This window comes from Engraulis encrasicolus, unplaced genomic scaffold (assembly GCF_034702125.1).
Source record: "Engraulis encrasicolus isolate BLACKSEA-1 unplaced genomic scaffold, IST_EnEncr_1.0 scaffold_61_np1212, whole genome shotgun sequence".
NCBI lineage: Eukaryota > Metazoa > Chordata > Actinopteri > Clupeiformes > Engraulidae > Engraulis > Engraulis encrasicolus.
In genome coordinates, this window is record NW_026945939.1 from 297,569 (window position 1) to 325,228 (window position 27,660).

General features: G+C 41.5%; 1 protein-coding gene across 1 annotated transcript; it reads right to left on the reverse strand.

Annotated features, from left to right (window-relative positions):
- Positions 1-1,276: 1,276 nt before the first annotated feature.
- Positions 1,277-25,112, reverse strand: LOC134444604 (NACHT, LRR and PYD domains-containing protein 3-like). The gene is made up of 14 exons (XM_063193862.1): positions 25,051-25,112; positions 21,679-21,777; positions 21,195-21,293; positions 20,691-20,792; positions 20,431-20,532; positions 19,479-19,554; positions 16,795-16,990; positions 14,906-16,673; positions 14,644-14,817; positions 12,637-12,810; positions 8,750-8,923; positions 4,442-4,606; positions 1,948-2,124; positions 1,277-1,283 (listed from the first exon to the last, which is right to left on the reverse strand). Exons 1-14 carry the CDS (start codon positions 25,110-25,112, stop codon positions 1,277-1,279), a joined length of 3,375 nt encoding a protein of 1,124 aa, XP_063049932.1.
- Positions 25,113-27,660: the final 2,548 nt, after the last annotated feature.

The window sequence follows — 27,660 nt, forward strand, 5'->3', positions numbered from 1 at the left end:
TGTATTGTTAAGAGAGGTTGTATTAAACTCTATACACATTTTGGAAATAACGTGTACTTATTGAAATATTGTTAAAAATGTACTCATTATTGCTGAGCACTGTATACTGCACTGTTCTCAGTACGACGGGCCAGACTGGCATCATGTAAAGGCGAATGTATCTGTATGTATCTTAGTATCACCGGTGCATTGAGGTGCGACGTCTTTGCAAATATAGTCGTGGTCCTCAACACCACGGTAAAGCACTTTTATCACTTAAAGGGACAGTTTGGTCAATTTCAACATGCAGTTGTATAGCTCACGCTACCCTTGACTTGTCAGTACCTGGTGATGCCACATTTTTCGGCTCAGCCCTTTCCGAGATATGAGCAATTCTAATGGGGGCAGCGTTTGTTTACATTTTAAAAAAAATGGAACATAGGCTAACTCCAAATATTTTCCCAAAAGGTACTGCTGTTTGCTAGTTGTCCGCTGATGTTTTATAACCTTTTGGATGTTTTTGGGAATAAATAAAAATGTTTTTTTGAAATGTAAACAAAGAGCTGCCCCCATTACAATGACCAGGATCTCGGAAACGGCTGAAGAAGAAGAAAAAAAAATCTCAGGCACTGACAAGTCCAGGGTAGTGTGAGCATTACAACTGCATGTTGAAATTGACCAAACTGTCCCTTAAACAGAAAATGTACACAGTTGTCTTGCTCTGTTTACCCTAACCCTATCGTGAAAATGTTCTGCAGTGCCCTGATCAAAACCATCTCTCAACCTTAGGCTACCTGTCACAGGAGTCAACATGCAAAGACGTAGGAGTGGTAATAGGATATTGGTTTCAACATCGTAATTGTCATTCTACTTGTGTTGTAATTATATCTGTTAGAGGACTTCTACTTCACACAACTCTATTTTCATTACGCCATGTTGGATAGGCTACTGTACTCTTAGCCCCTGATGCACCTGGTGGCAGGATGGGGCATTGCATGTGGTGAATGTGGATGTGGATGTGGCCAGAGTAGGTATTGCAACTATTGCTCCTTATTACATAATGTTCTTTCCAATATTCTATGTTGTTTGTCAACAATAATCGTATACACTGTATGGAGTTATACTGCCATTTACCGGTCAGAAAATGTAACAGCAATCCAATTTCCCTAAACGCAGAAACTGGAAATGAAGGGGCAAAATGAGGACAGAACATGTGCATCTGTGTACATGCACAATGGAGTGTATCCACCCCAGTAAAGGTTTCTCAATTTGTGCATTCCAGATCCCCAATAGGGAACTAATCCCTGGGAATAGAGACCACACAATGAATGAATGAATGTGTATACCATAGCATAGCCATAGTACCAGGTGAGTCATCAAATGTCTTACATTACATTACATTGCATTTGGCAGACGCTTTATAACCAAAGCGACTTACAAACGAGAACATAATCATAGCCAACATCACTAGTAGATACAAAAGTGCACAGGAAATATACAGAACAACAAGTTCAGATGCTCAAGCAGTTTAATACAAATTTTAACTTTACAGGCTGGATATTTAAGTACAGCAGAGTCTCCCAATTATTTACTTATATACAGATGTATCAGGTGTGATGAGGGGTTTGATTTCAGAGCTGAATTCAGAGCAGCACAACCCTCGTCTGTTATCCTGCAGTCACAAAGCCTAGAGAGAGAGAGAGAGAGAGAGAGAGAGAGAGAGAGAGAGAGAGAGAGAGAGAGAGAGAGAGAGAGAGAGAGAGAGAGAGAGAGAGAGAGAGAGATTTCAGTTACATTTCCATACACAGCTCTACGTTCATAACATGTAACCACAATTTAAACATGCACACATGCACACACAGACAGACAGACACACTCAATGTCAATGTGAATCACTGTATCAGCATTCAAATTTGAATGTTTCCCATGTTTGCTGCTTCATCACACAATTTTTGCCTCTTCACTTACCACAGCCACCGCAGTTTGCATTCTGGATTCCTGAGCAGATCAGAGATCTGCTTCACACCCAGGTCTCCCAGCTTATTACTACTCAGACCCAGACATGTCAGGCGTGATTCCTGATTTGATGTCAGAGCTGAAGTAAGAGCAGTACAACCCTCTGCTGTTATACTGCAGTCATTAAGCCTAGAGAGAGAGAGGGAGGGAGAGAGAGAGAGAGGGAGAGAGAGAGATACATTTGAAATGTCTTATTCATCAGTGTATCACAAACTGTATTAGTATCAGTATCAGAACCTGAATGTTCCCCATGTTTGCTGTCTGCTTCATCACACACCCTTGGTGTCTTTACTTACCACAATACTGTTAGTTTACAGTCTGGATTCCTGAGCAGAGCAGCGATGTGCTTCACACCAGAATCTCCCAGTTTATTATGATCTAGCTCCAGATATGTCAGTTGTGATGAGGGGTTTGATGTCAGAGCTGAAGTCAGAGCAGCACAGCCCTCTTCTGTTATACTGCAGGAGTCAAGCCTAGAGAGAGAGAGAGAGAGAGAGAGAGAGAGAGAGAGAGAGAGAGAGAGAGAGAGAGAGAGAGAGGAGAGAGAGAGAGAGAGAGAGAGAGAGAGAGAGAGAGAGAGAGAGAGAGAGAGAGAGAGAGAGAGATGTCTATTGAAACATTAAACTACAACTGCATGCTCATGATACTTATATTATACTGTGATGCAAAGTCCAGGCAAGAAGCTGCTACAAGACTCTTAGGTTCCAAAACCGTTGCCTACACCTGAAAACAATAACACTGTATATATGCATTTTTCATGACAATCAACAGTGGAACAGTAAAAGTAAATGGAGATGTCAACATTTGACCCTTCTCTCAGCTACCAGTCGTTTCATTCTGTCTCATTTTAAGGCTTTGAATGGACTAGCTGCTCCACTATTAGAAGACTTCATGAAAGCAAAAGATCTTCAGAAGTAAAAGCCCTGGCAAAAGGGGACTGTGAAGTGAAATGGCGTGGAACTATATTCAGTCAAATGGTGTTGTCCATAACAGGAACGCGGTCCTGCCAGCTCATATCAGACTGTGTAAGTCTGTTTATCATGCAACATCATGCAAACTGCCAGAAAAGTGAAGTGCCTGGTCAATAAACATTTTCATTTCATCTGTTAATTCAGAGACATATGTCAATACTTTCCCCAGACAACCAGTACACCTCTATGTGCAGAAGAGATGTAGGCTATGGTTGCTGAGTGGTTGCTGGTTCATTGCAGAGTGCAGTAAATATGTTTGTTCAGAGGCCTTGCTTTCACAAAGTTCACAATTTCTACAGTTGTGTTCTAATCTTTCTTCAGGTTGGCAGGCATGCAGCCAAATCCTCTCTGTGGATGCTGAAGTGCACCAAAGTGGCATCGGGGGCAACCGCTTGGACCCTACTTAACCTTACTGCCACCAGGTTTCCAGCCTGACCGCACACTATCAGCAACCAAGAACCAGAACCATGTTGAAAACAACACCAATACACATCATTTAAAACATCTCATATTGCATACATTTTGAAATCACTAACCTGAGTTTCTGCCATTTGCAGTGTGAATCCTCTAGTAGAGCACAGCAGTGCTTCACTCCTGAGTGTTCTGATATTTTCCCTCTCAGGTCCAGCTCTGTCAGGAGTAAGGGGTTGTCATGCACAAGTGAAGTCAGATACTCACAGGCTTCCTCTGCTGTATTACTCTTCAACAGTCTGCAAAGAAAAGTAAAATACATAATATTCTACACGGCATGTTTTATTGTTAATTTATACACTACCAGTGTCAGGAATTTTGTTGGGTGGTTGACCTTGGACATACACGCAGAGAAGCAATGAGTTCTGATGATAAGTTTTCTTTTCAAAAAAGTGAAAGTTCCCAGAGTCAAAAAACAAAGATTCACAGTCAGCAGTCCAATGGCAACAAAAATATTTAGTCAAAAATAAAAAAACAAGCTTTTCCATCTTAACCATCTTTACAAATTCATGGATGAAGAAAATATTTTCCTAATCGAAATGGAAACAAATGGAAACAAATTCAAGAAAATGAAAGAGAGAGTGGAATTTAGAATGGTATACTTTGAAGCATCAACACCAAACTCATGCAAACATGCAACATGGTCCCCAGGGGGCACTGCAATAAGAAAACGTATTCAATAAGAAAAAGCCTTTGGCTTTTCTCTGATGGGGTGCTTGTATTAGACAATGTGTTACTTTGTGTGTGTGTGTGTGTGTCCGTGTGTGTCCGTGTGTGTGTGTGTGTGTGTGTGTGTGTGTGTGTGTGTGTGTGTGTGTGTGTGTGTGTGTGTGTGTGTGTGTGTGTGTGTGTGTGTGTGTGTGTGTGTGAAGGGCAAGCATACTCCAGCATTTTCTGTGAGGAAATGCAATCTAATTATAATTATTATTATTATTATTAATAATAATAATAATAATAATAATAATAATAATAATAATAATAATAATAATAATAAAGGTTCTTGCCTCAGTCTCCTTAGTTTACATTGAGGGTCCTGTAATAAATCAGTGAGTAACTTCACTCCTGACTCTCCAGGGTCATTTCCTCTCAGGTCCAGCTCCTCCAGGTTTGATTTGAGAGCTGAGGCCAGAGCAGCATATCCTTTTCCTGTTACACCACAGGCTGACAATCTGGAGAGAGAGGAGTTTAGTCTGACAACTTGGACAGAAAGGTCTATAGTCTTATGTTGCTCATTGGCTATGTTTACATGGACACCTTTTCCATGATCGAAATATATCTTATCTGATCAGCTGATCCAAATACGGTGCTTATTTACATCCAAATAGCACATAGGTACAATACAGTAGACCTTATGTCATGCAACTCTTCTGGAAACAAAATCTGAAAATGTGTACCGTAGGTACAATTCCTGCCACTTCTCTACGCAGAGAAACTCATGACAAAGTTATGAGAATCATGTAACTTAAACTGATGATGATTGAGACGAAGGTCATCAATAATCATTAGTAAAAGAGTTACTTCCCCTCTGATTGCCAAATGGCTGGCCCAGGGTCCCTGCCATGTTGTTCTCAGTCCTTCTCCTTTAGGAGGCGCTGTGACCAAAGCCCCATTCACAATCACCTGGTCATCACTGACCTTTGATAACCCATTGTCTTGCCCCAATTCGTCACTCTAGTTTTGACCGCAGGACGGGCAAGACGCATAGAGCAACTTGCGCAACATTTTGGACAAAGTATTGTTTGATATCTGGCCGAATAACAAACATAGACTGCTGAGTTCATCTTACACACACTTTGCAAAGAATTCCTCACTTCAAGTCTAAGATCTTGCCTGGTCATATTTTAAGACTTTCCTCCGGACACTGTGAACTAAAGGCGAGTTCACTGCGAGAAAAGCCACGCACGCCTCCGTGGAACAAACTTCTCGCATTTGGGATTCAACCGAAGAATCTCGAAGCCGCAACAACAAAGACTTTTGCAGCCCCAAACTCTCGAGGACGAGAGAAACGTGGACTGCAATCCCCATTTCCAGACGGACGTACCGAGCCTTTGGAAACTGGATCTTCCCCTCTTCATCTCACACAGTAGGCACTGGGCATAGCTTATGTACTGAGATAGATGTGTTTTTGAACTATGACTTGAGTTATTTTTTCACGTGCACATGTTTATTTGCATTTCTCCTGCTTCTCTGTCTATCCTTCTTCTTAGCTTAGGTTCCCCTCTGCTAACCCATTCTGTATTACTGGCTACTAAGCCTAGCGACCCCGCTTGTGGCGTTCGCACGGAATAGTTCAAGTATTGATTTAACCATCAATATTCGGAACTCTCCGAGGACCGTCATAGCGCGGCCGTTTCGCTGACTAGTCCAGAAATACACGCGCTGCGCCTTTTGTTGTAACGGGCCATAACAGGCCCCAGGTTAGCTCCACGCAACGCTGACCATTTGTTTACACAGACACGCATAGCTACTAGAGTTCCATCTCTCTTTCCCTTCTCTCTCTCCCTCTCTCTCTCGTTCTTTCACTCTCTCCCTTTCGAAATACTTGATTCTCAGAACCCTCCGAGCATTCGGTACTCTTTTATACACTTTGAGTGCATAATCTGTAGTAAACCATTCTCTGAATAGTCAACTCTGCTCGGAGCGCTCTGCAAGTTAGCCATTAGCCAAGTTGGGCTTGCAGCGCCTACACAAGCACGCTGAAACCCCACTTCCTGTAGTTTTACAACTCGTAATGGCTGCGTAGACGGCAACGTCTCCCACTTGACATTTCTTTTATTTCGTTTTCTTTCTCTCCCTGTTCTACTCGGACTTGTTATCGTTAATTCCAGAACCCTTTGATACATTTGCGCGTCCACTAAGGGACTTGAAGCGCCTGAAACCACACGGTTTACTTGCTACATAGCTGCTAGCTATCCCTATTGTTCACGGTTCTGATGCTAACGTTAACCTAGCCGAGAGGACGCCATTGTTGCCCAGCAACAGACACACACATAGTAATCAGTGCGAGTTCCTCCCACTGAGCACTACTCTCTCATCCCCTTTCATTTCTCTCTCTATTCCACTCGGAATTGTGTGCATTTATTACAGAAACCCAGACATTGTTGTAGACCCTCTGGGCCCTGCCTAGTCAATATTAGGCCTTTGCTAAGCAGCTACTTATCAGTAGCCTTTCCATTGTCTATGCTTTCTGTAGCTAATGCTAGCTTAGCCAACCACACACACGTGGTAGCCTATAGCAACCAGACCTCTGCTACACACACACACACACACACGCACACATTCACACACACACAGGCCGAACGCCTGTCCCCCTTTTCTTTCTTTTCCCCTCTTTTATTTTCTTTCTTGTTTTATATTATTGTGCCTTATTATTGTTATTATTCCATTTAACCGACTTTGAATGTAATGCATTTTATTAGATTACCTAGTAGTTAATAAAAGTAAATCATTCGATTGCATTTTGTTGTCCTTGTTACTTTGTACACCCAACCAACCTATTATTAGAACTTTGCCTTCAGATCAACCTTTGTGCTTGTGTAACCCAGCTGATCACAGAGAATAGGTCTCATACTCTCATCGTTCACTGTGCCCTGCTGAGTAACCCCAGTACAAAACTTATTATTAATTCTGTGTTTAGCAATTTATTGTTGAATATTGTGATTGATAATCCAAGGATTTTATGAGACGGTCCTTAAATTACATTTTAATTAATTTGTTTATTAATAGTAATTAATTCATAATTAATTAAATTCCCAAACGAGATTTTACCTTCAATTCCTGGTATAGCCGCATGAGGAGTAAATCCACACGCAGCTTCCCATACATTAACAACTTCAATTACATTACCGGTGCGACCCGTGTAAGAATTCCGATTCTTACGCGACTGTACCTACATTACGTGGTGCGTACCGTGTGAGAATTCCGATTCTCACGCGACTACCCCTACACCGTATGATAACTGAATCAGACTACAAACTAGAGCTGCACAGGCAGGATAATAGGGTTTTTCACAGGATCCGGATTCGGCAGGATCTTAAGCAGTGGATCCGGTATCCGGCAGTTACCTAAAAATCAGGATCTGGTGCATCTCTAGCCTAGGCTTTTCAGTCAGTCTTTCACAACCCCAATTGCTGCATGGAGTGAAAGTACTTTGGAAGCGGCCAGTGCAGGCAGTGTGGCAGTAAGTCAATGAGTCTAAAAAATAGTTTGAGCCAACGTAATAAAAAGGGCCCACGTGTGCGAGTAGGCTATGTGTTTCAACCCTTTCGTAGGATCCGGTATCCGGTTTCGGATCCGGCAGGATCTTAAGCAGTGGATCCGGTATCCGGCAGGATCCTAAAACGACGACACACGTTAACTGACACCTACTCCTCACACCATGTGCTAGTTATGGATTGCTACAGCTGCATGATCTTGGTTTGTCATTCATGTTTTGCACTGACTCAAGTGGATCAGTTGCCTCAGGTGCTTGGTCATGGCTTCATTAAGATCACCTGGACACGTCATGAATCTCGTTAACCCTCCAATCAAGCCCCCATTAAAAGAAGCTGGTTCCTGCTGCACATTAGTGAATTTGTGTGTTGAACCTGTGGCTGCTGCATCCCCAGCCTGTAGTGTACTGTTGGCTTTGTGTTACTTTATGATAGTTCAATCTCTTTTGTTTATTTGGTAAATATAATTTAAATCCCACAGATGAGATTAAGGTGTCTGTCTTTCAGTTAAGATTAAGGATGGTTTGTAGTACAGCCCATATGGGCCATTTTAATTTTGGAGCGTAACAAGTATCAAACATATTTGAATGCTGTGTGTATAGACAAACCTCAGATGAACCCAACCAACTTAAGTTAAGAGAACGAAATGTTATGTTGAATCAACGATTCAACAAATCTTGATGTGAAACGTGATTTAATTGGGTCTACCTTGCGGGTCCTGCCCCAGTGACAAGCATTGTTCCTTTTTTTGTATTTCCTGTACCTTTATTTCTCAGAATAATCTAACAAATCCTTTTTTGTACCGCTGGAGTGATGGGTCATTTGTAGCCTGGTAGGAACATATTTGTGACTAAAACGTACAAACTGAAGGGGTACTTATTTGTAGCCTTTTACAACGATGATACAAAGGTACCTGCCCCAGCCACGAAATGGTACTTTTTCTGACCTTTATTTCTGAGAGTGTATGGTGGTCTGTTCTTTAATCTGTTGTGCTGTAAAATGTAAAACATCTTTTGAACGGGACATGCCAAGTGTCAACAACAGGTAGAACAGTGGGCTTTATATTACTATGAAAATCTTATATAAATATACATATATAACCTCAGTGTCTCCAGCGCACAGTTGGGGCTCTTCAGTCCACTACACAGTAGTAGGACTCCATCATCTCCAATGGGGTTGTCACTGAGATCCAGGTGTCTGAGCTTTAATGATTCTTTGCGGAGGACAGATGCTAGTGTTGCACAGCTCTGTTCAGTGAGCCCACAGCTACTGATCCTGAAGCGGGAAAACAAAATGTTTTGAGCGCTAGGAATTGATTAGTACATGAACTAATTCATTTTTCCAGGTGTCTGAGCTTTGATGATTCTTTGCGGAGGACAGATGCTAGTGTTGCACAGCTCTGTTCAGTGAGCCCACAGCTACTGATCCTGAAGCGGGAAAACAAAATGTTTTGAGCGCTAGGAATTGATTAGTACATGAACTAATTCATTTTTCCAGGTGTCTGAGCTTTGATGATTCTTTGGAGAGGACAGATGGTAGTGTTCCCCAGGTTCTATGCATATGTTCCCCAGGTCCTATGTTCCCCTGTCTTTGTATGGGAGAGGGGAACATAGGACCCTTTTTCTAAAAAGGGGTTCTATGTTCCCCGCATTGTATGTTTTCAAATTGTGCCCTTCCCAAAACCATCCCTAAACCTAACCTGTCGTAATGCAATGTTTCTGAGTTTTCAATTTGTGCCCTGACCAAAACTATCCCTAAACCTAACCTGACACAGTTGCAACAGCAACCTGCAGTTTGCCATGTGGCAGCAGTCTACTTTGAAGCAGTGGGGAACATAGAACCCTTTTTTGAAAAAGGGTCCTATGTTCCCCGGTAGAAGGGAACATAGGACCCGGGGAACACAGGACCTGGGGAACATATAGACAGGTCATCAGCTGGGAAAATTAGGCCTTTCGTCCTACCGCACTTTTCTCTGTGGATTACTCACCAGAAGCCCTATTGGAAGAAATTAAAACATGGGGCCACGTCAATTTTTGCTCAGAATCCAATATGGCCGCCATTTTCCAAAATGACTTGTTTTCATGCATTATTACATTGTACTATAAGGTGATATTCATGAAAGATTAACTACTTTCAGCACTATTCTGTCCTATTTCCTTACATACATGTTTACAAAGGTTGACTAAACTAAAACAAATGAAAAGAAAGTTGCCCATGTTGAAATATCCAAAGGAAAGTGCTGAAAATAATGATTGAAATGCACATACAGAGTCTATGGCTGGGAATATGAGGCCTATGTTAGGTCTGTCAGGGTTTTCACGGTGGATTACAGACCAGAAGGCCTATTGAAAAAGATTCACCAGCTGGTTGCCATCTCAAATGTGCTCCAAAATTCAAAATGTTCTCTGTTTTTCAGAATGGCAGACTTTCATACATTTTTCTCTGTAAGACCTGTAATACTGTAAGACCATAATTATCAATAAAGACAACCTATTTTCAGTGAAATTCTGTCCTATCTCCTATCTACAGACGTGAGTACAAAGGTTGGCAACAGAATGATGTAAATATATATCTTGCCCCTTTGAAATATCCAAAGGATTGTTGTCAGAAAATGATTGAATTACACATACACAGTTGACTGCTGAAAAAAGGCTATTGACCTGCCAAACTTTTCACATTAGATTACTGACCAAAAGTTTTTCAGGCCTACATTTTTTTGCATAAAGCAAGGGTGAGTGTGCGTGCGTGTGTGCCCGCGCGTATCCCCCGCTCATCTTTCCCCTGCTCTACAGTGTCTTTCCCCCACACACTATTCTGCCTCCCCCACCCCCTCACTCATCTCCCCCCCTACACACTATCTGCGCCACCCACCCCCCCACACACACTTCTGCCCCCCAACCCCCTCACTCACCCCCCCATGCTACTCTGCCCCCCCACCCCTCACTCACCCCCCCCTATTCTTCCCCCCACGCTCACCCCCCTTACTCATTCTCCCCCCACCCCCCCAAAAAAATACTCGCCCACCCCCATCCAATGTGAAATGTTTGGCAGGTCAATTCCCCACCCCCCCCCACCCCCGACTCAACTTACCCCCCCCCCCCCCCCCCCCCCCCCCCCCCCCCCCCCCCCCCCCCCCCCCCCCAACACACACTATTCTGTCCCCCTGAACCCCCCACACTATTCCCCCCACCACCTCACTCATCCCCCCACACACTATTCTGCCCCCCCACCCCCTAATTCAACCCGACTCATTCACCCCACCCCCCACTCTGCCCTCTACCCCCGCTCACCCCCTCATTCATCCCCCCGCTCCTCCATATCATTCACACACACTTGAGAAAAGCGCACTCAGGCACACACATACACATACAAACGCACTTCATTTGACAACATTCAATCATTTGACAACATTCCTTTGGATATTTTGAAGTGCCAAGATATATATATTCATGCCTTTTTCTAGACAACCTTTATACTCAAGTCTGTAAGGAAATAGGACAATTTAACTGAAAAATAGGTAATCTTTATTGATAATTATGGCCTTACAGTATTGAGAAAAATGTGTGAAAGTCTACCATTCTGAAAAACAGAGGACATTTTGAATTTTGGAGGACATAGATGGCCCCAAGTTTTAATCTTTTTCAATAGACCTTCTGCTCTGTAATCCACTGTGAAAACCCTGACAGGACAATAGGCCTAATTTTCCCAGCCATAGACTCTGTATGTGCATTTCAATCATTATTTTCAGCACTTTCCTTTGGATATTGCAACATGGCCAACTTTCTTTTCATTTGTTTTAGTTTAGTCAACCTTTGTAAACATGTATGTAAGGAAATAGGACAGAATAGTGCTGAAAGTAGTTAATCTTTCATGAATATCACCTTATAGTACAATGTAATAATGCATGAAAACAAGTCATTTTGGAAAATGGCGGCCATATTGAATTCTGAGCAAAAATTGACGTGGCCCCATGTTTTAATTTCTTCCAATAGGCCTTCTGGTCAGTAATCCACAGAGAAAAATGCGGTAGGACGAAAGGCCTAATTTTCCCAGCTGATGACCTGTCTAATAGGGATGACCCCGTGTTGCACAGCTCAGCTCAATGAGACCACAAAGGGAGAACAGGAACCAGTGACGGGGAACTCAATTGACAAGAAGAAATCTCCTTATTAGTTCATTATTCATGAACCAAACAGAGTTTTAGCTTGTTTAGTTTATTTGGTTTATTTCACCAGGGACCATGTGCAAAGTATATGAATTACTTTGTAAAAAGATAAAGTAAACCATGTTACGTACTCTTATGTAAAACAAAAAGAACCAGGACATTTTATACACCTGAATTGAATATAATACACTGTCATCAAACTTGTTCAATCAAGAGATTTCCTTGTCAACAATAGGTGATGTATAGCGTTTGTATTTGTAGTGTCCAGCCTGACTGCACATCATCAGCAACTGAGAACAGAATCATGTTCAAAACACAACCGATGAACACAATTGAAAACCTCTCCTGTACCATACGTTTTGAAATCACAAACCTGAGTGTCTTGATTCTGCAATGTGAATCTTCCAGTAGAGCACAGAGCTGTTTCACTCCTGAATCTCCTGGTATCTTGCCACTCAGGTCCAGCTCTGTCAGGAGTAAGGGGTTTCTACCCAGAACTGAAGTCAGATACTCACAGGCTCTCTCTGCTGCGTCAGTCTTCAATAGTCTGCTAAGTCATTTCAAAGAAATAAAATTACTTACTGTCTTTCATGTTTTATTGTTTATTCATAAACACAAATAGTATGGTGCCTCGCACTTGAGTAGTTTTAGAATGGTATACTTTGATGCATCTGGATTGCTCACTGATATGCAAATCAACAGTGTGCAAATCAACTTGTGTTGTCGCTTCATCTATTATTAGAAGCTGAACTAAGCACAGAAAATAACATTTCCAATCCCCATAACCATTTATTTATAACTTTAATAAAAAAAAATATCTTGCCTCAGTCCCTTTAGTTTACATTGAGGGTCCTGTAATAGATCGGTGAGTAACTTCACTCCAGAGTCTCCAGGGTCGTTTCCTCTCAGGTACAGCTCCTCCAGGTGTGAAGGGTTTGATTGGAGAGCTGAGGCCAAAGCAGTATATCCTTCTCCTGTTACACCACAGTCTGACAAGCTGCAAAGTGTACAGTATAACAACCGGATCAGACTACAGAATATATATAGTCTTACACTGTAAAGTGTTAAAATGACTTAATCATATTCAGAATCTTGGCATGGCAAGTAGTCAATCGGAATCAGCAATTCCTTCAGCAATATTCACCAATTACTAATTCCGCAACATAAATACCCATAGGTGTGTCGTACTGTAAAATGTAAAACAACATCTGGAACTTCTTCTTAGGCCATTAACAGGGTCATTCTCCCAGAAATTTACATTTCCTGTACTAGGCACATTTTGTTGATTTAAATGTGCACAAGTCACATAAATTCTAAAACCAGTCACATGGATATTTTATTGGAATTAATGTTAAAAGGAATCATCTTTTAATTCTTGTAATGTAAACACCAAATTTTTGGATATTGCCCAATATTCGTTCTGACAGTTCAACATATCCTTCACATCATGTCAAGCATCAATGGCAGGTAGGACAATGGGATTTATATTATTATGAAGATATCATATATTGGTTCATATATCAGATCATATATCATACATAACTCAGAATTACGCTGCATATGAGAGGAAAAGATTTAAGACATGCATGACAAGGGATGTATACAATGATGGAAAGGAGAATAAGAAAACGCATTTCAACAGCTGGAGATGATTTAACGTTTGCAAGAGAATTCAACATTTTTCATGCCAGGTTTGAAACATCAGATTTTTCCTCAGAACAAAGTGCCATCAGACAGCAACTAGACAATAACTAGTACTGTAGGACTTTTCCCAGAGGGTCAGCCGGCCAAAACCATGCGTTTTGGCTCTTTTTTTTATGTAAGATCAGGAATCCCAAAAAATGTAATTTGTAGAATTTGTAGAATTGAAAATTCATGCAGTAGATTCAAATCAAAGATTCCAAATGAATCTAATCAAATCTCACACACATCTAGTTTAGGCAGGCGCAGACTCAAAATGTAAAAGTTCAATGTAAGGCAAGGATGGAATGCACATCAATGATCTCCCTTTTAATCCCTTTCAGATTTGAGACGTTTCGAGCCAACACGGCCCCTTCTCAGACACTATATGAGAGTTTAACACAGGGGTGTACTCACTTTTGCATCAGCATAATTTCACACAAATGGACAAATATGTCATTTAAGTTATGCTTTTGACCTTGCTTTTCTGTCATATCAGTAAATGCTGCAGTGTTAATTTAACACTTAAAGAGTTCATTAAGTCCAAATGATGCCAAATCAACATTCTAAGTGTTAAATGAGCACTGCAGAATTTACTGTGGATAAGCTCAAAAGATTGCATTACTTACTCTATGATCATTTTGGAAATAATTGGAATATTGTTTAAAGGGACACTGTGCAGGAAATGGTCAAAAAAGGTACTGCAACTATGCTGCTCATTGAAACTGTGCTGCCTATTGCCAAATTTGATCTTGACATGCAAGTTTACTAAGTAATAAACAAATATGTTCTAGTATGGTCCAAGTACAGTCATTTTTGCAGCTAAAAATGGCTATTTTTGGAAATTCAAAATGGCGGACCATGGAGAAGATCCCCCTTTTCATGTATGAAAAGTGCAATTTTTGCGGTCATAATGAATACTTAGAAATTGATGGTGGTGGTAAGTATTCATGAAAAAGGTAACATTAGTGAATGGGCAGCATGAATTCTGGAAATAAACAACTAAAAATCTCACACAGTGTCCCTTTAAAATGTTATTTTTCCACAGTGGTGTACTCATTATTGCGTGCGTGCGTGCGTGCGTGCGTGCGTGCGTGCGTGCGTGCGTGCGTGCGTGCGTGCGTGCGTGCGTGCGTGTGTTGTATTTGACCTCAGTGTCTCCAGTGCACAGTTTGTGCTCTTCAGTCCCATACACAGTTCTTTGACTCCATCATCTCCAATGTGGTTGTCACTGAGATAGAGGTGTCTGAGCTTTGATGATTCTTTGCGGAGGATGGTGGCTAGTGTTATACAGCTCTGTGTAGTGAGCTCACACCTGTTGACCCTGAAGTGGGAAATGACAACCAGTGAGTATTAAAAAGGACTTTGCTGCTGTCTGACAATTAAAGGTATAGTACTCCAGAGTTACTTACAGAGTTGTGTGGGATTCCTCCACTACTGGCTGCAGCCTCAGGAGAGCTTCATCAGATCTGATGTACGTCTTCAAATCAAACACATCCAGGTTCTGGTCTGATGTTAGCAGCATAAACACTAGAGCGGACCACTGACCAGGTGAGAGTTTTGATTCAGAAATAGTCCCTGCACTAAGGAAGCTCTTGATCTCCTCCACTAAGGAGTTGTCATCCAGTTCATTCAAACAGTGGAAGAGGTTGATCATCCTTTCTGAGGAAGACACCTCCCTGATCTTCTCCTTAATGTAAGCAATAGTTTTATCATTACTGGTCTGTATTTGTCTCATCTGTATTAGACCATGCAGGAGAGTCTGATTTGATTCCAGAGAGAGGCCAAGAAGGAAGCGGAGGAAGAGGTCAAAGCGCCCATCTTCGTAAGCCAAAGCTTTGTCTACAGCCCTCTTATGAAAGCTGATTGTTGGTTTCGTCATTGGAGTTGAATGTGGTGTGGATATTATGTTTTTCTTTTCAACGCCCATCATCACCAGAGCATACAGAGCAGCAAGGTACTCCTGGATACTGAGATGCACAAAGCAGAACACTGTCCCTAGAAAGATCCCTGATTCCTCTCGGAAGATCTGGGTGCACATCCCAGAGAATACAGTTGCCTCTTTCACATCAATGCCGCAGATTCTGAGGTCTTCTTCATAAAATATCAGATTGCCCCTCTCTAACTGTTCATAGGCCAACTTTCCAAGACGGAGGATCAGCTCATGGTTCCGTTGCGTGTTAAGAACATGCACATTATCAAATTTGATGCTTCTCTGTCTGATTTGGAAAACAAAGAAGTATGTGTACATCTCTGTCAAAGTCTTTGGAATCTCTGTTTGCCCTGAGGAATAAATAATCTCAAGAACCATAGCAGCAATCCAACAGAACACGGGTATGTGGCACATGATGTGGAGGCTCCTTGATGATTTAATGTGTGAAATGATTTCACATGCAATACTCTCATTGTTGATCCTCTTTCTGAAGTACTCCTCCTTCTGTGAGTTATTGAACCCCTGCACTTCTGTCACCAGATCGATACACTCAGGAGGAATTTGACTGGCTGCTGCTGGTCGAGACGTTATCCAGATTAGAGCAGAGGGGAACAGATTACCCTTGAGGAGATTTGTCAACAGGACATCCAATGAGGTGATTACTTTTTCATTAGTCAAACTTTCATTTGTCTGAAAGTTGAGTTGAAGTCGACACTCATCCAGGCCATCAAAGACAAACAGCACATTATATTTCTTCTGACTGCCTAGTCTTAACTGCTTTGTCTCTGGAAAGAAGTGGTGAAGAAGATCCATCAAATACCACTCCTTGTCTCTCATGAGGTTGAGCTCCCGAAAGCACAATGGGAAGATGAAATTGATCTCCTGGTTGTCCTTTCCCTCAGCCCAGTCCAGGATGTACTTGTGTACAGAGATAGTTTTGCCAATGCCAACCACCCCTTTGGTGAGAACTCTTCTGATTGGTTTGTCCTGACCGGGTGAAGGCTTAAAGATGTCTGCACATTTGATTGGTTTGTCCTGTCCAGTTGATCTCTTGGATCTGGACTCAATCTGTCTGACTTCATGCTCCTTATTTACTTTCCCACCTCCTCCCTCTGTTATGTAGAGATCTGTATAGATCTTTTCTAGCAAAACAGAGCTTCCGTGTTTTGCTATTCCTTCAAACACATTCTGGTATTTGTTCTTGAGATTTTGTTTCAAGTCATTCTGACAAATTACATAGAGCTCATCTAGATAAAAATAAATACAATTTCAGTAAAAACCAGGGAGACAGAGCAAGACAACGTCTTTTACATAGTGTAGCTATAGTAAAGTGCAACTGCATAATACTAACAAGGAGAGCATTCTTACTGTCATTCAATTTATCAGCAAGATCCTGTTGCTCCATCTTGCAGAGGAAATGCAACGCCAGCTTGAGAGCTCCTTCTCTGGCATCAGTCTCATCCTCTGATTTCATCTCAAAGTTTTCCTTGTAGTCTGGACTAAGAATCTGCTTAAATCTCTGTAGCTCTGTCTTTAAAAAGGTGACCATCTTCTTCTCAAGTACCTAAAGCATACATCACACATGCCCTTACTGTAAAGTACATCCTTTCAGCATTTTAGCATCACACCATTTTAGCATTTACTGTCCAGACCTGAGAATTGATATGGTTTGTTCTTCAAGGTGTGACTGCCATTGTAATAGATTGGAATATTTTCATGTAGCTATTTGCACAATTTCCAGTTCATATAAAAAGTTAGTCTAAATCTTTCAATTTCCACTATGGCTTTGTTTACCTGTAATGGTATTTTGCATGGATTAATATGAATCTCAAAATTAAAACCCAATTTTTACATCAATACACATTTACATGGGATTCCCTCACCATGGTTTTGGTATTATTATTATTATTTATACACTTCTAATTAACCCTCTCGGCGCCACAGGTTTTTGCCCAAAACTGATGATTTTGACATGTTATATTCAAAAGGCTGTGGCTTAACATGGGTAATAGATAGAGCCTGACAATTAATGAGACAAATATTGAGGATGACCCAAAGTTTATTTTGGGAGTAAATTATCCCATCTAATTTGCATATTATGACGTCATATGGTGTCGGCCATTTTGAATTTATAATGAGTTATTGGATATTTTTGCATATTTTCAAAATATTTTTAATAATTTATCTAATTTAATTTATAAAACTTCCCCAGACACATCACTATTATGTTCTGTGAATACATTTTGGTCTAGAAAGCAATAAATTGTACACTAAAAGTGTAATTTGTAACTAATATAGTGCAACAATGTAGCATAGTGACAAACACAAGTGAATGGACGGTTGCCGTTTTGCCTGTAGGGACTGGTCTATGAAGGTGACAAGTTATTTTTTAGTGCATGGACACCCTTCACAGCAATGCCCAGCATACAGATTCTATCCACACTAGGGGTATTATGTGCATTTTGTCCATTTGTGTGTCTTTGAACCAAGTACAGCAGGCCTACAGTAGCCTACAGTAGGCCTGTCAGCGTACACCCTGAAGGACTCTGGGTATGGGCTACATGTCTAAAAACTTGTGCAAATATCTATTCAAACCCAGTGTTACATTTACTGATATACAAATAGGTGATATAAGGAAAGTGTGTGTGTGTGTGTGTGTGTGTGTGTGTGGGGGGGGGGGGGGGGGGGGCTAGCCTATATCGCCCATGTCTTTCTGATGCACCAAACCCCAGCTGGTATCACACTTTTTTGTTGCAAATAGACTCAGTCAGGTCGCAATTGGACATAATTATTACTATTATTATATCATTAGAATAGCATTGCTATTTATTTAGACCTGCAGTCGGCAGGAACAGTGTCGAGTAGCGTGAACTATGCTTCCGTTTTGCACCGAGTAGAATGCGCACGAGACCTCTGTGTCTCGGGCGCATACTCCTCTCACTCCATCCCCCACTGTTGGCAGGAATGCGCACTTCTTTTGTCTTCATTTACTTTTCTACTTAGTATACAAGCTCTTCTACAAACATCCTGACCACTGTCACCCTCCAGATGATGAATATTGACTCTGTAACAGGCAAATTACGACGCGTTGCATCATTCCCCTGTCGTTGCAATGAACGTCGCCAGCATAGCGACAGTATAGCCTACAAAGCAGCATGAAATTACCTCGCATCTCGATCGGAAAAAACCTTCCCTTCCTCAATATACAAGTCTCCTGCAGAAACGAACACTTCTATTGTGTACTTACAAGTGAATGAATGAAGGGTTTTCTTGTTACAGTCCCCATGATCGACGAATAGGCTGTCGATAGTTTCCCTCAGGCAACAGTAACATGGGAAGTATAACGCGGCAGAAAATACACTCCTGTTTGCATATTACCTCATTTAGGGGCGAAATATATGATGAATACACATGTACAATCATGACAAGTTACCATTTGAGTGCATTTGGTCGTTTATTCAGTAGAATTATCCACGTAATGTCACTACAAGGCTGCTTCCGTCTTTCGCGTTGTTTCACATGGGAGAAGTTACTTCCGCAATGTCCGAGGTTTGTAGTTTTGTAGTTTTCTTAAACAAAATACCATATAAGGCGTCCCAATGTGTTTAGAACTGAAGTACTACATGTCTGCCACCCAATGGAGTGGAAGTTGAACTACATTTGATATCCTATTTGAAAAAAACGGCCGTTGTAATCAATACGGCATCTCGTCGACAAAAGTCGCCTGTGGCGCCCAGAGGGTTAACATTCTTTTAAAAAACAAATCCATGCCGCAACTCTTACATTGTAAACAAAAGGTCCAAATGTTTTGTATACATATTCATTTACATGTAAATAAGATCTACGTATTCAACAGAGCTTTAAAAAAATAGTACGTTTATGTATTCAGTGGCTAATATGAAATGAACGCTGAAATCAATTGATCAATCAATATATGTCGGTCGATGAATGAATCAGTTATTGACTGCTTCAAAACAGATGGATTTACTGAACAGAGAATCTGCTGTAACATCAGAGTGGAAGTCAGATGGAAACTGAATCACGTACTGTACCTCAAAAATATGAAGTAGATCTGGTTGCTTTTCCTGACTGCTGCTGGTGTCTGGTTCATACCCTTCCTCCTGTTCCCTGGTGATAAAGAAAAAAACTATTCTCTAAATAATGTTGTGACTGCATAGAGAATTAAGTGGATAGGCTCAACCAGTTTCATAATTTAGTCAAGTCAAGTCAAGTAGGTTTTATTGTCAATTTCTTTACATGCACTGGTCATACAAAGAATTTGAAATTACATTTATTGCTTTCCCATGCAGACATAGACTAATCTAGGTAAGGACATAGACAGTATAGACATAGACAGTACTTATACATGGACATAAGACAGTATGGACATAGACAGTGCTCATACAGACATTTAAAGTGCAAGACTGGACAACAGAAGACTTGTAGAGAACATACATTAAGAGGTGGTAATTGTTGTAATTTTCCTAAAAGTCCTTTATAGCGTTCTGGCATAGTAATTTATAAAGAAACACTGAGCTGAACTGCACTGTGGTCCTGCACTGTGATGTTTCTGTGAAAGTCGTGAAAGCCCATTGGGAAACTCCAACTCCCTTTGCCATTGTGACACAGCAGTCCACAGCACACGAGTGAACACTGCACACTGCACACAACGAAATTGCATTTATGCCTCACCCGTGCAAGGGGGCAAGGGGGCCCCTGGGGAGCAGTGCGGCGGGAGTCGGGACGGTGCCATGCTCAGGGTACCGCAGTCATGGAGGAGGAAGGGGAGCAGAGCACTGGTTGATTACTCCCCCCACCAACCTGGCGGGTCAGGAGTCGAACCGGATACAAGTCTGACGCCCTAACCGCTTACCCATGACTGCCATTTCTGCTATGAAGTACACGTCTTACAATTTAACATTTAACAGGAAGTGGAGATACACAGTTCATGTTGGTGCAATGAACATGTTACAAACATACAGTTGTGTCTCAGTATGTGCCTACCTTTCCCCTTCTGCCATGTCAGGACCATCATCTTTTGAGACATCACTCCTCATGGATGGAGCACTGGACACACAAGACCCTGCTGCTTTCCTGCTGGATATCCTGGTACAAAGAAGAGTTAATGCAGCGAGATATTATTTATTAATCCTTATTTTATTATATCCACTCCACCTTGCACCCTTAATTCATGCAAATGTCTTTGGAGCAAATTCACATGTTTGCATGCATTCAGTTTGCATGCAGTCAATATGTGCCTATACCTTTCCCCTTCTGCCATGTCAGGACCATCATCTTTTGACCAGTCACTCCTCATGGATGGAGCTCTGGACACACCAGACCCTGTTGCCTTCCTGGACACGCTGCTAGAATATACAGAGGACAAGAAGTTTATAGTTTAGATTTTATGGTCTAAGCAGTAAGACACCTAGCCAGGCCGTGCCCTCCTGACGCAACAACAACAGCGTTGCTGCTAGTCAGGTCAAGAGCAATGCAAGTACTTTCTGAGCTCCCGAAAAATCGGGAACTCCTCCTAATTTGTCGGGAAGCAAACAACCCTTTGCAAACCAAGGGAGGCGGGTCAACCATGCCATTTGGGAAATGTTATTTTTTATGCTCTTGGTCACACCAAGTCTCAAAGACATTTGAAAGTTGATGATAGACACCCATACTGTTTATATGATTTCTTCTTATTCATTTTTTTTCCTCTATGGCAACCAACAGTTTGCTGGAAAAGTGAAATCAAATCAATATCTGCCTATGCCTACCTTTCCCCTTCTGCCATGAGAGGAGGGTCATCTTTTGATACATCACTCCTCATGGATAGAGCTCTGGGCACACCAGACCCTGCTGCCTTCCTGGAGACCCTGTTAGAATAAACAGAGGACAAGAATTGTATAGTTTATATGGTCTAAGACAATGTTTCCCAACCTTTTTTGTCTTGTGTACCCCCAAGCCTTTTCATTGTGCCATGAGTACCCCCTAAGTCAAGTTCTATATCGCTTTCTCCATCCCAATGTAACTAAGCTCCATATGTTTGTTAAAATTACATTTTTCCAAGTACCCCCTGCAGTGTGCTCACGTACCCCTAGTGGTACACGTACCCCTGGTTGGGAAACACTGGTCTAAGACACCTAGTGGTTGTATGGTTTCTTCTTATTCATAATTCAACAATAATGGAATCTCTCCATGGCAGCCTATGCAGTAGTTTGCTGAAAATATCAAATCAAATCAATATCTGCCTATGCCTACCTTTCCCCTTCTGTCATGAGAGGAGGGTCATCTTTTGAGACATCACTCCTCATGGATGGAGCTCTGGGCACACCAGACCCTGCTGCCTTCCTGGAGACCCTGCTGGAATAAACAGAGCAAGATGTTTATAGTTTACAGCGCCTTCAAAAAGTCTACACACCCCTCCTCAAATGTCAGGTTTTGTCATGTAAAAAAATGACAGAAAGACAAATAATTTCACATTATTAACCTGTACAATGCAATTGAGAAACAAAGCTTTAAATGGAAACAATAGAACATTTTTAAAAATCTTAAATTTACATGGACAGAACAGATCCTGCTGCCTTCCTGGAGTCCGTTTCTCGATTCTTGCCTTTGCTAACCGTCTTAAGTCGGTCTTGAGTTGGTCGTAAGTTGCTCTTGAGTTGGTCTTAAGTTGGTCTTAAGTTGGTCTTAAGTTGGTCTTTAGACGCAAGACCAACTTAAGAACAACTTAAGAACAACTTAAGAACAACTTAAGACCAACTCAAGACCTTGGTTACAACGTTGGTCTTAAGAACGAACAAAATGGCTAAAGTCGTTAGCAAAGGCACTGTCGAGAAACGACCCCCTGGACAGCCTGGTACAAATAAGAGTTACACGTACTTCACCAGAAATAAAACCCCATTCATTTTCAATGGAGTTTCATTTTCATGTTGAGTTAGAATGTCCATACCTACAAAGTACCATAACTTGGGGTGTATTGTAGAGTGAAGTGTGGGTCACCATAGCAAACACACAAAAACAGATGACAACAAAGTATCAAGGATATCTGGGCTTCCATAACTCCCATATCTCCAATGGCCTCTGCCATTGTCTTCAATGTTAAACGCAACATGGCAGTGATCAAGACAAAGACAGTCCTAACCAAGTATTGACCATTGACAGGTTATGTTGAAAGCACCAAATTTCAACTGATTTGATGTGACCCGAATTTCTTTCTTTCTTTTTTTCTGAAGAAAATGGTAATTGCATTACAATAGCCTAATAATTTTAATTCTTCAATTCATGTTTGTTAGGGCTGAAAGGTCAAAATATGTCTAAATAAACAAATTAATGATTGAAATAGTTCCAAATGGGCAATGCATCTACAATCCATGAAAGTTAAAGGGGTAGTCCGGTGTGAAATGGTTTACGTTGTGTCAATATGTGATGCTGAGCGCTGACGTTTGCCTCATACCTCGCATCCAAAGGTCCCCTGCATTCCGAAATCCGAGTGGTAGGCGGACCCCGCGAGCTAGGTGAAATGCAGCTTCTGTTGGGAGGTCGTGGCACCTGGGTTAGCCATGGGGCTAAATCTTTACTTTACACCCATTTACGAGGCTCAAAGTTGCAAAAATGTTGATCCCGTAGTGTCGGGTGGTTGTTGACATGTAAATCCAGGCACTGAGAAGTTTGATAGTGCACCGTTGTTTTAACTACAATTACGTTTTTGAAGGCTGCGCCTCGGAGGACTCTGCCGGGCGCCGCCATCTTTTTTTCTAGTCGCGATACGTCAATAGGTCATGTGATACATCACGTGGTTATTGGACTGCAGTCGGAGACCGTCTAAAACTGACTTCAGCTTCAGCGACAAAATATTACAGTACTTATAGGTTTGGTTTGTTTTTTTATATATATACAATGGGTGTTTTGTCGCTGAAGCTGAAGTTTTAGACGGTCTCCGACTGCAGTCCAATAACCACGTGATGTATCACATGACCTATTGACGTATCGCGACTAGAAAAAAAGATGGCGGCGCCCGGCAGAGTCCTCCGAGGCGCAGCCTTCAAAAACGTAATTGTAGTTAAAACAACGGTGCACTATCAAACTTCTCAGTGCCTGGATTTACATGTCAACAACCACCCGACACTACGGGATCAACATTTTTGCAACTTTGAGCCTCGTAAATGGGTGTAAAGTAAAGATTTAGCTCCATGGCTAACCCAGGTGCCACGACCTCCCAACAGAAGCTGCATTTCACCTAGCTCGCGGGGTCCGCCTACCACTCGGATTTCGGAATGCAGGGGACCTTTGGATGCGAGGTATGAGGCAAACGTCAGCGCTCAGCATCACATATTGACACAACGTAAACCATTTCACACCGGACTACCCCTTTAAACATCATTGATGGAACTATCCACGGGACTATGTATTTCAATTCCAAGACAATCCAATCCAATCCAAGCTAGAAAAACTAGCCGAGCACCAGGAACCTATGCACCAGCGGCCCATACAGCTACAAGGACTGCATGGAATCTTAAAAAAGTGTATTAACACCAACACTCCCACAACACCACACAATTTCCAACACTCTGGCTAACTAGAAAATTGGGTAATATGTACAAAATTCCGGAGTGTCACTTTAAGTGGTCATATTATTTAATTAATAAGCCAGGATTTAAGCCTGAGAGACTCCCATTGTCATTGTGGCACAGCACTCCAAAGCACACAATGCTCACTCCACAAAACAAAAGTGCTTTTATGCCTTACCCGTGCAAGGGGGGAGCCCCATAACACCGCCCCAAAGGAGCAGTGCGGCGGCAAAAATCGTCTAAGAGAGAAAGATATGCTAAAACCCGCCCATCCAATGCAAAGGAGTGTGCTCAAAATTCTGTCTCCTAAGGGGGCGTTGTCCCTCCTTCTTCTCTTTTCGTGGGGTTTTCACAAGAAGTGCGCTATCGCCATATACAGCGCTAAGCTTCTCAACCTCAGGACTCCGAAGGTCTCCTAATGGAAGGTAAAGCGGTGTTCACCCGACGTAAAGTGGATACCTGAAAAGAACCCACCTGATCTATCTCTCTCTCATATACGATTCTCGGGTGGTGGTATGGTACCATGCTCAGGGTACCTCAGTCATAGAGGAGGATGGGCAGAGCACTAGTTAATTACTCACCCCACCAACCTGGTGGGTTGGGAGTCGAACCGGCAACCTTTGGGCTACAAGGGTAACACCTTAACCGCTTACCCATGGCTACCCATAATATTGTAATAACCATTCTTCTGTCAAAAAAGCTCCTTTGAGTAAGTGGTTACCCGGGCAACAGCTGATGTTGCTTTTCTTTTTACAATGTATAGGTTTTTTATTAATTGCTGTTCGATTGTAGAGTATTATATATAAGCATTTTTGGTGACATCACCAAAATACAGTCAAAACACTGACCCTGGTTCAAAGACTTCAGTGGTATGTTAAAAGTTATTTTTCTGCAGCATAGTGAAGGAAATGTGTATGAGCTACTAAGACGTTATTTGCACAAAGTTCACTATCAAGTGAAGGAGACCTGCCAGGTGAGAAGTTGACGCTGTAACTGATGTGATCTTACCTGTGAGGTTCAGCTGACGGTAATGTAATGTTACAAGATAATGTGATGTTACCTGTGAGTTGGAGCCTCTGGTGCTAGTCTCAGTTGGAACTCCTGGTTGTCAGGGGAACTCATCCTGAGGAGCCGGTACTGACCCTTTCCTCCACCAGATGGCAGCACTTCACCTCATTACCTGATCCAGAGATAAATGTATCAGATTCAGCATTGATTCACCACAATCTATTTATAAAACTGGCTTAAAGTCATTTTGCAAAAATAGCAATTGCTCCTGACAAGCAGCCATTAGCTTAGTTTAAACTCATAATGTAAAATAGCACAAAAAATAAAGGTTAAATGTTTGTAAACTACATTGATGTCTTAAATTTACTGCTTTCTAAAAGAAATGTGTTTGTGTTGATTTCGTCTGTGTCACCATCAATCTGTGTTATGTGTGTAAAGAATTGTTCAGTTGGCATGGAGTCACCCGTCTGCTTTTGGAATTTACAGAATGCCAAATAACCAAAGTCCACTGTGCTCTATCCAATTAGGTTACTTTTCTGCTTTAACAACCATTTTACAGCATATAGGCAGATCATCACGTTACCAATCAAAGTTCACATTTGGAGTCTGTGGTAGCACTTAGACAGTAAAGGACTGCACAGTTTTATGGCTCCCCTTACAAGCCATACTCTTGTGAAAAAAGCCTGATATCAACCAAAGCCTGACATAAACTCAGAAACTGACCAAATATTACACAAACACTTAAGCATAACTTCACTATGTAAGATATGGGATTGTTGGATGACTCAGATTACACTGTTGATGCTATCTCAAGGAGAGTTTGGGCCTGTTTGTGATACTTCAGTCCCCTATAGGTGTGGTGGGCTCAAATCCCCATGGTGTCAAACGGGCCCTGACAAAACAAAGAATTTTGGCTAAAATGTCTTTGATTTCACTGTATCCTATGTACAGTAGCCTTGAGTTAAATGTAATGTTACCTACAATGCAGTTAATAATTAAATTGTCATGTAACATTCATTCATATGTATCTCTCCTCATATGTGCCATTGCAATTCCTGTGTCTTAAGGTAATAATACTTCTGCTCAAATGCCCACTCCTGGCCCGTTTTGGCTGGGGAATAAAGTGGAGGGAAAAGTTATACTTTTACAACTACACATGAAATCTTAGATAATACAATTTCAGGGTAACTTATATTGTACGTGTGGTGAATATGAATTGAGTGTACTGTAGTTATGGCCTAACAAGGAATTGTCTTCATCTGTCGTAGCCATCACAATCCTGCTGCCAAATGCATCACTGCCTTTGTGAACAATACATCTACTACTGAAATTGAAGACAACACTTCATGAAAATATTCTGTCATTGGCATAGCACAAATACAGATCATATGCAGATGCCTGACAATCCTTAAAGGACCGGTTCAGTCAATTCCAATATGCTGTTGTATCGCTCACGCTACCCCTGACTTGTCAGTACCTGGTGATGCCGCATTTTTCGGCTAAGCCCTTTCCGAGATAAGAGCTATTCTAATGGGGGCAGCGTTTGTTTACATTTAAAAAAAAAAAAAAAAAAACATAGACCTACTCTAAATATTTTCCTAAAAGGTACAGATGTTTTTTGAAATGTAAACAAAGCGCTGCCCCCATTACAATGTCCAAGATCTCGGAAAAGGCTGAAGAAGAAAGAAAACACCTCAGGCACTGACAAGTCCAGGCTAGTGTGAGCATTACAACTGCATGTTGAAATTGACTGAACTGGACCTTTAAAGCTTAGCCTGTAGGTTAATACTCATATCCATTCCACAAGCAGTACTGTTCCAGTAACATGACACACTCACACATAATTCGTAAGTCAGACCATAAAGAAAATAAAAATATGTTGCCAAATACGTCTTTGCTAAAAATAAATAAATAATCAAAATCAGTATTTATGCTATGAAGGCTTATTGCGAATATGGTCCAAACTACAAGCTTTCACAGCATGTCATGCCTCTTACTGCAGATGGGCCCGTCAAACGGCCTATTCACTCTTTGCTGAAAACACTTAACTACATCATAACAGCATAACTCTGGAATTGCAGGGTGCTTTAAAGGTGCACTGTGTAATATTTGCATAAGTTTATTTCCAAAATTCATGCGAGCCATTCACAAATGTTACCTTTTTCATGAACAGTTACAGTACCACCACCAAATTCTAAGTATTCATTATGACTGGGAAAATGGCACTTTTTATACATGAAAAGGGGAAAAGGGGGCTCATAGATTTTCCTAACTGCAAAAGTTACTGTACTTTCATCATGCTAGTAAAATACAAGTTTATTACTCAGTAAATGTTCATAAAAACATCAAATTTGGTAATAGACAGCACAATGTCAATGAACAGCATAGCTGCAATAGGCCCCTACCTACTCTGAACACCATCCTAGGCCTCGTTTCCGAAAGGGCCTTAAGTACTACTTAACGCTACGTGCTACTTAAGTTCACACGTAACACCATCGTAGAGCTCACGGAGCGTTTCCCAAAGCCAACTTAGCAAAGAACCATCGCAGGTTGGCACGTAACTCTAAGATAAATCCACGAGTGATCTGGAGTAGTCTTAACGCGCTAAGATTGATCGTAACGGCATGGCACAGTGGAGACACCCACAGGATATGAAGGGAAA

Bases quoted from the DNA above. Each gene is read 5' to 3' on its own strand.
- LOC134444604 (XM_063193862.1), bottom strand. From the start codon at position 25,112: ATGAGTTCCCCTGACAACCAGGAGTTCCAACTGAGACTAGCACCAGAG. The intron at 20,533-20,690 runs GTATAGGCACAT...TCTTTGTACCAG, and splicing joins GACATGGCAGAAGGGGAAAG to GATATCCAGCAGGAAAGCAG. The intron at 4,607-8,749 runs GTTATATATGTA...CTCTCTCTCCAG, and splicing joins TGTGCGCTGGAGACACTGAG to ATTGTCAGCCTGTGGTGTAA.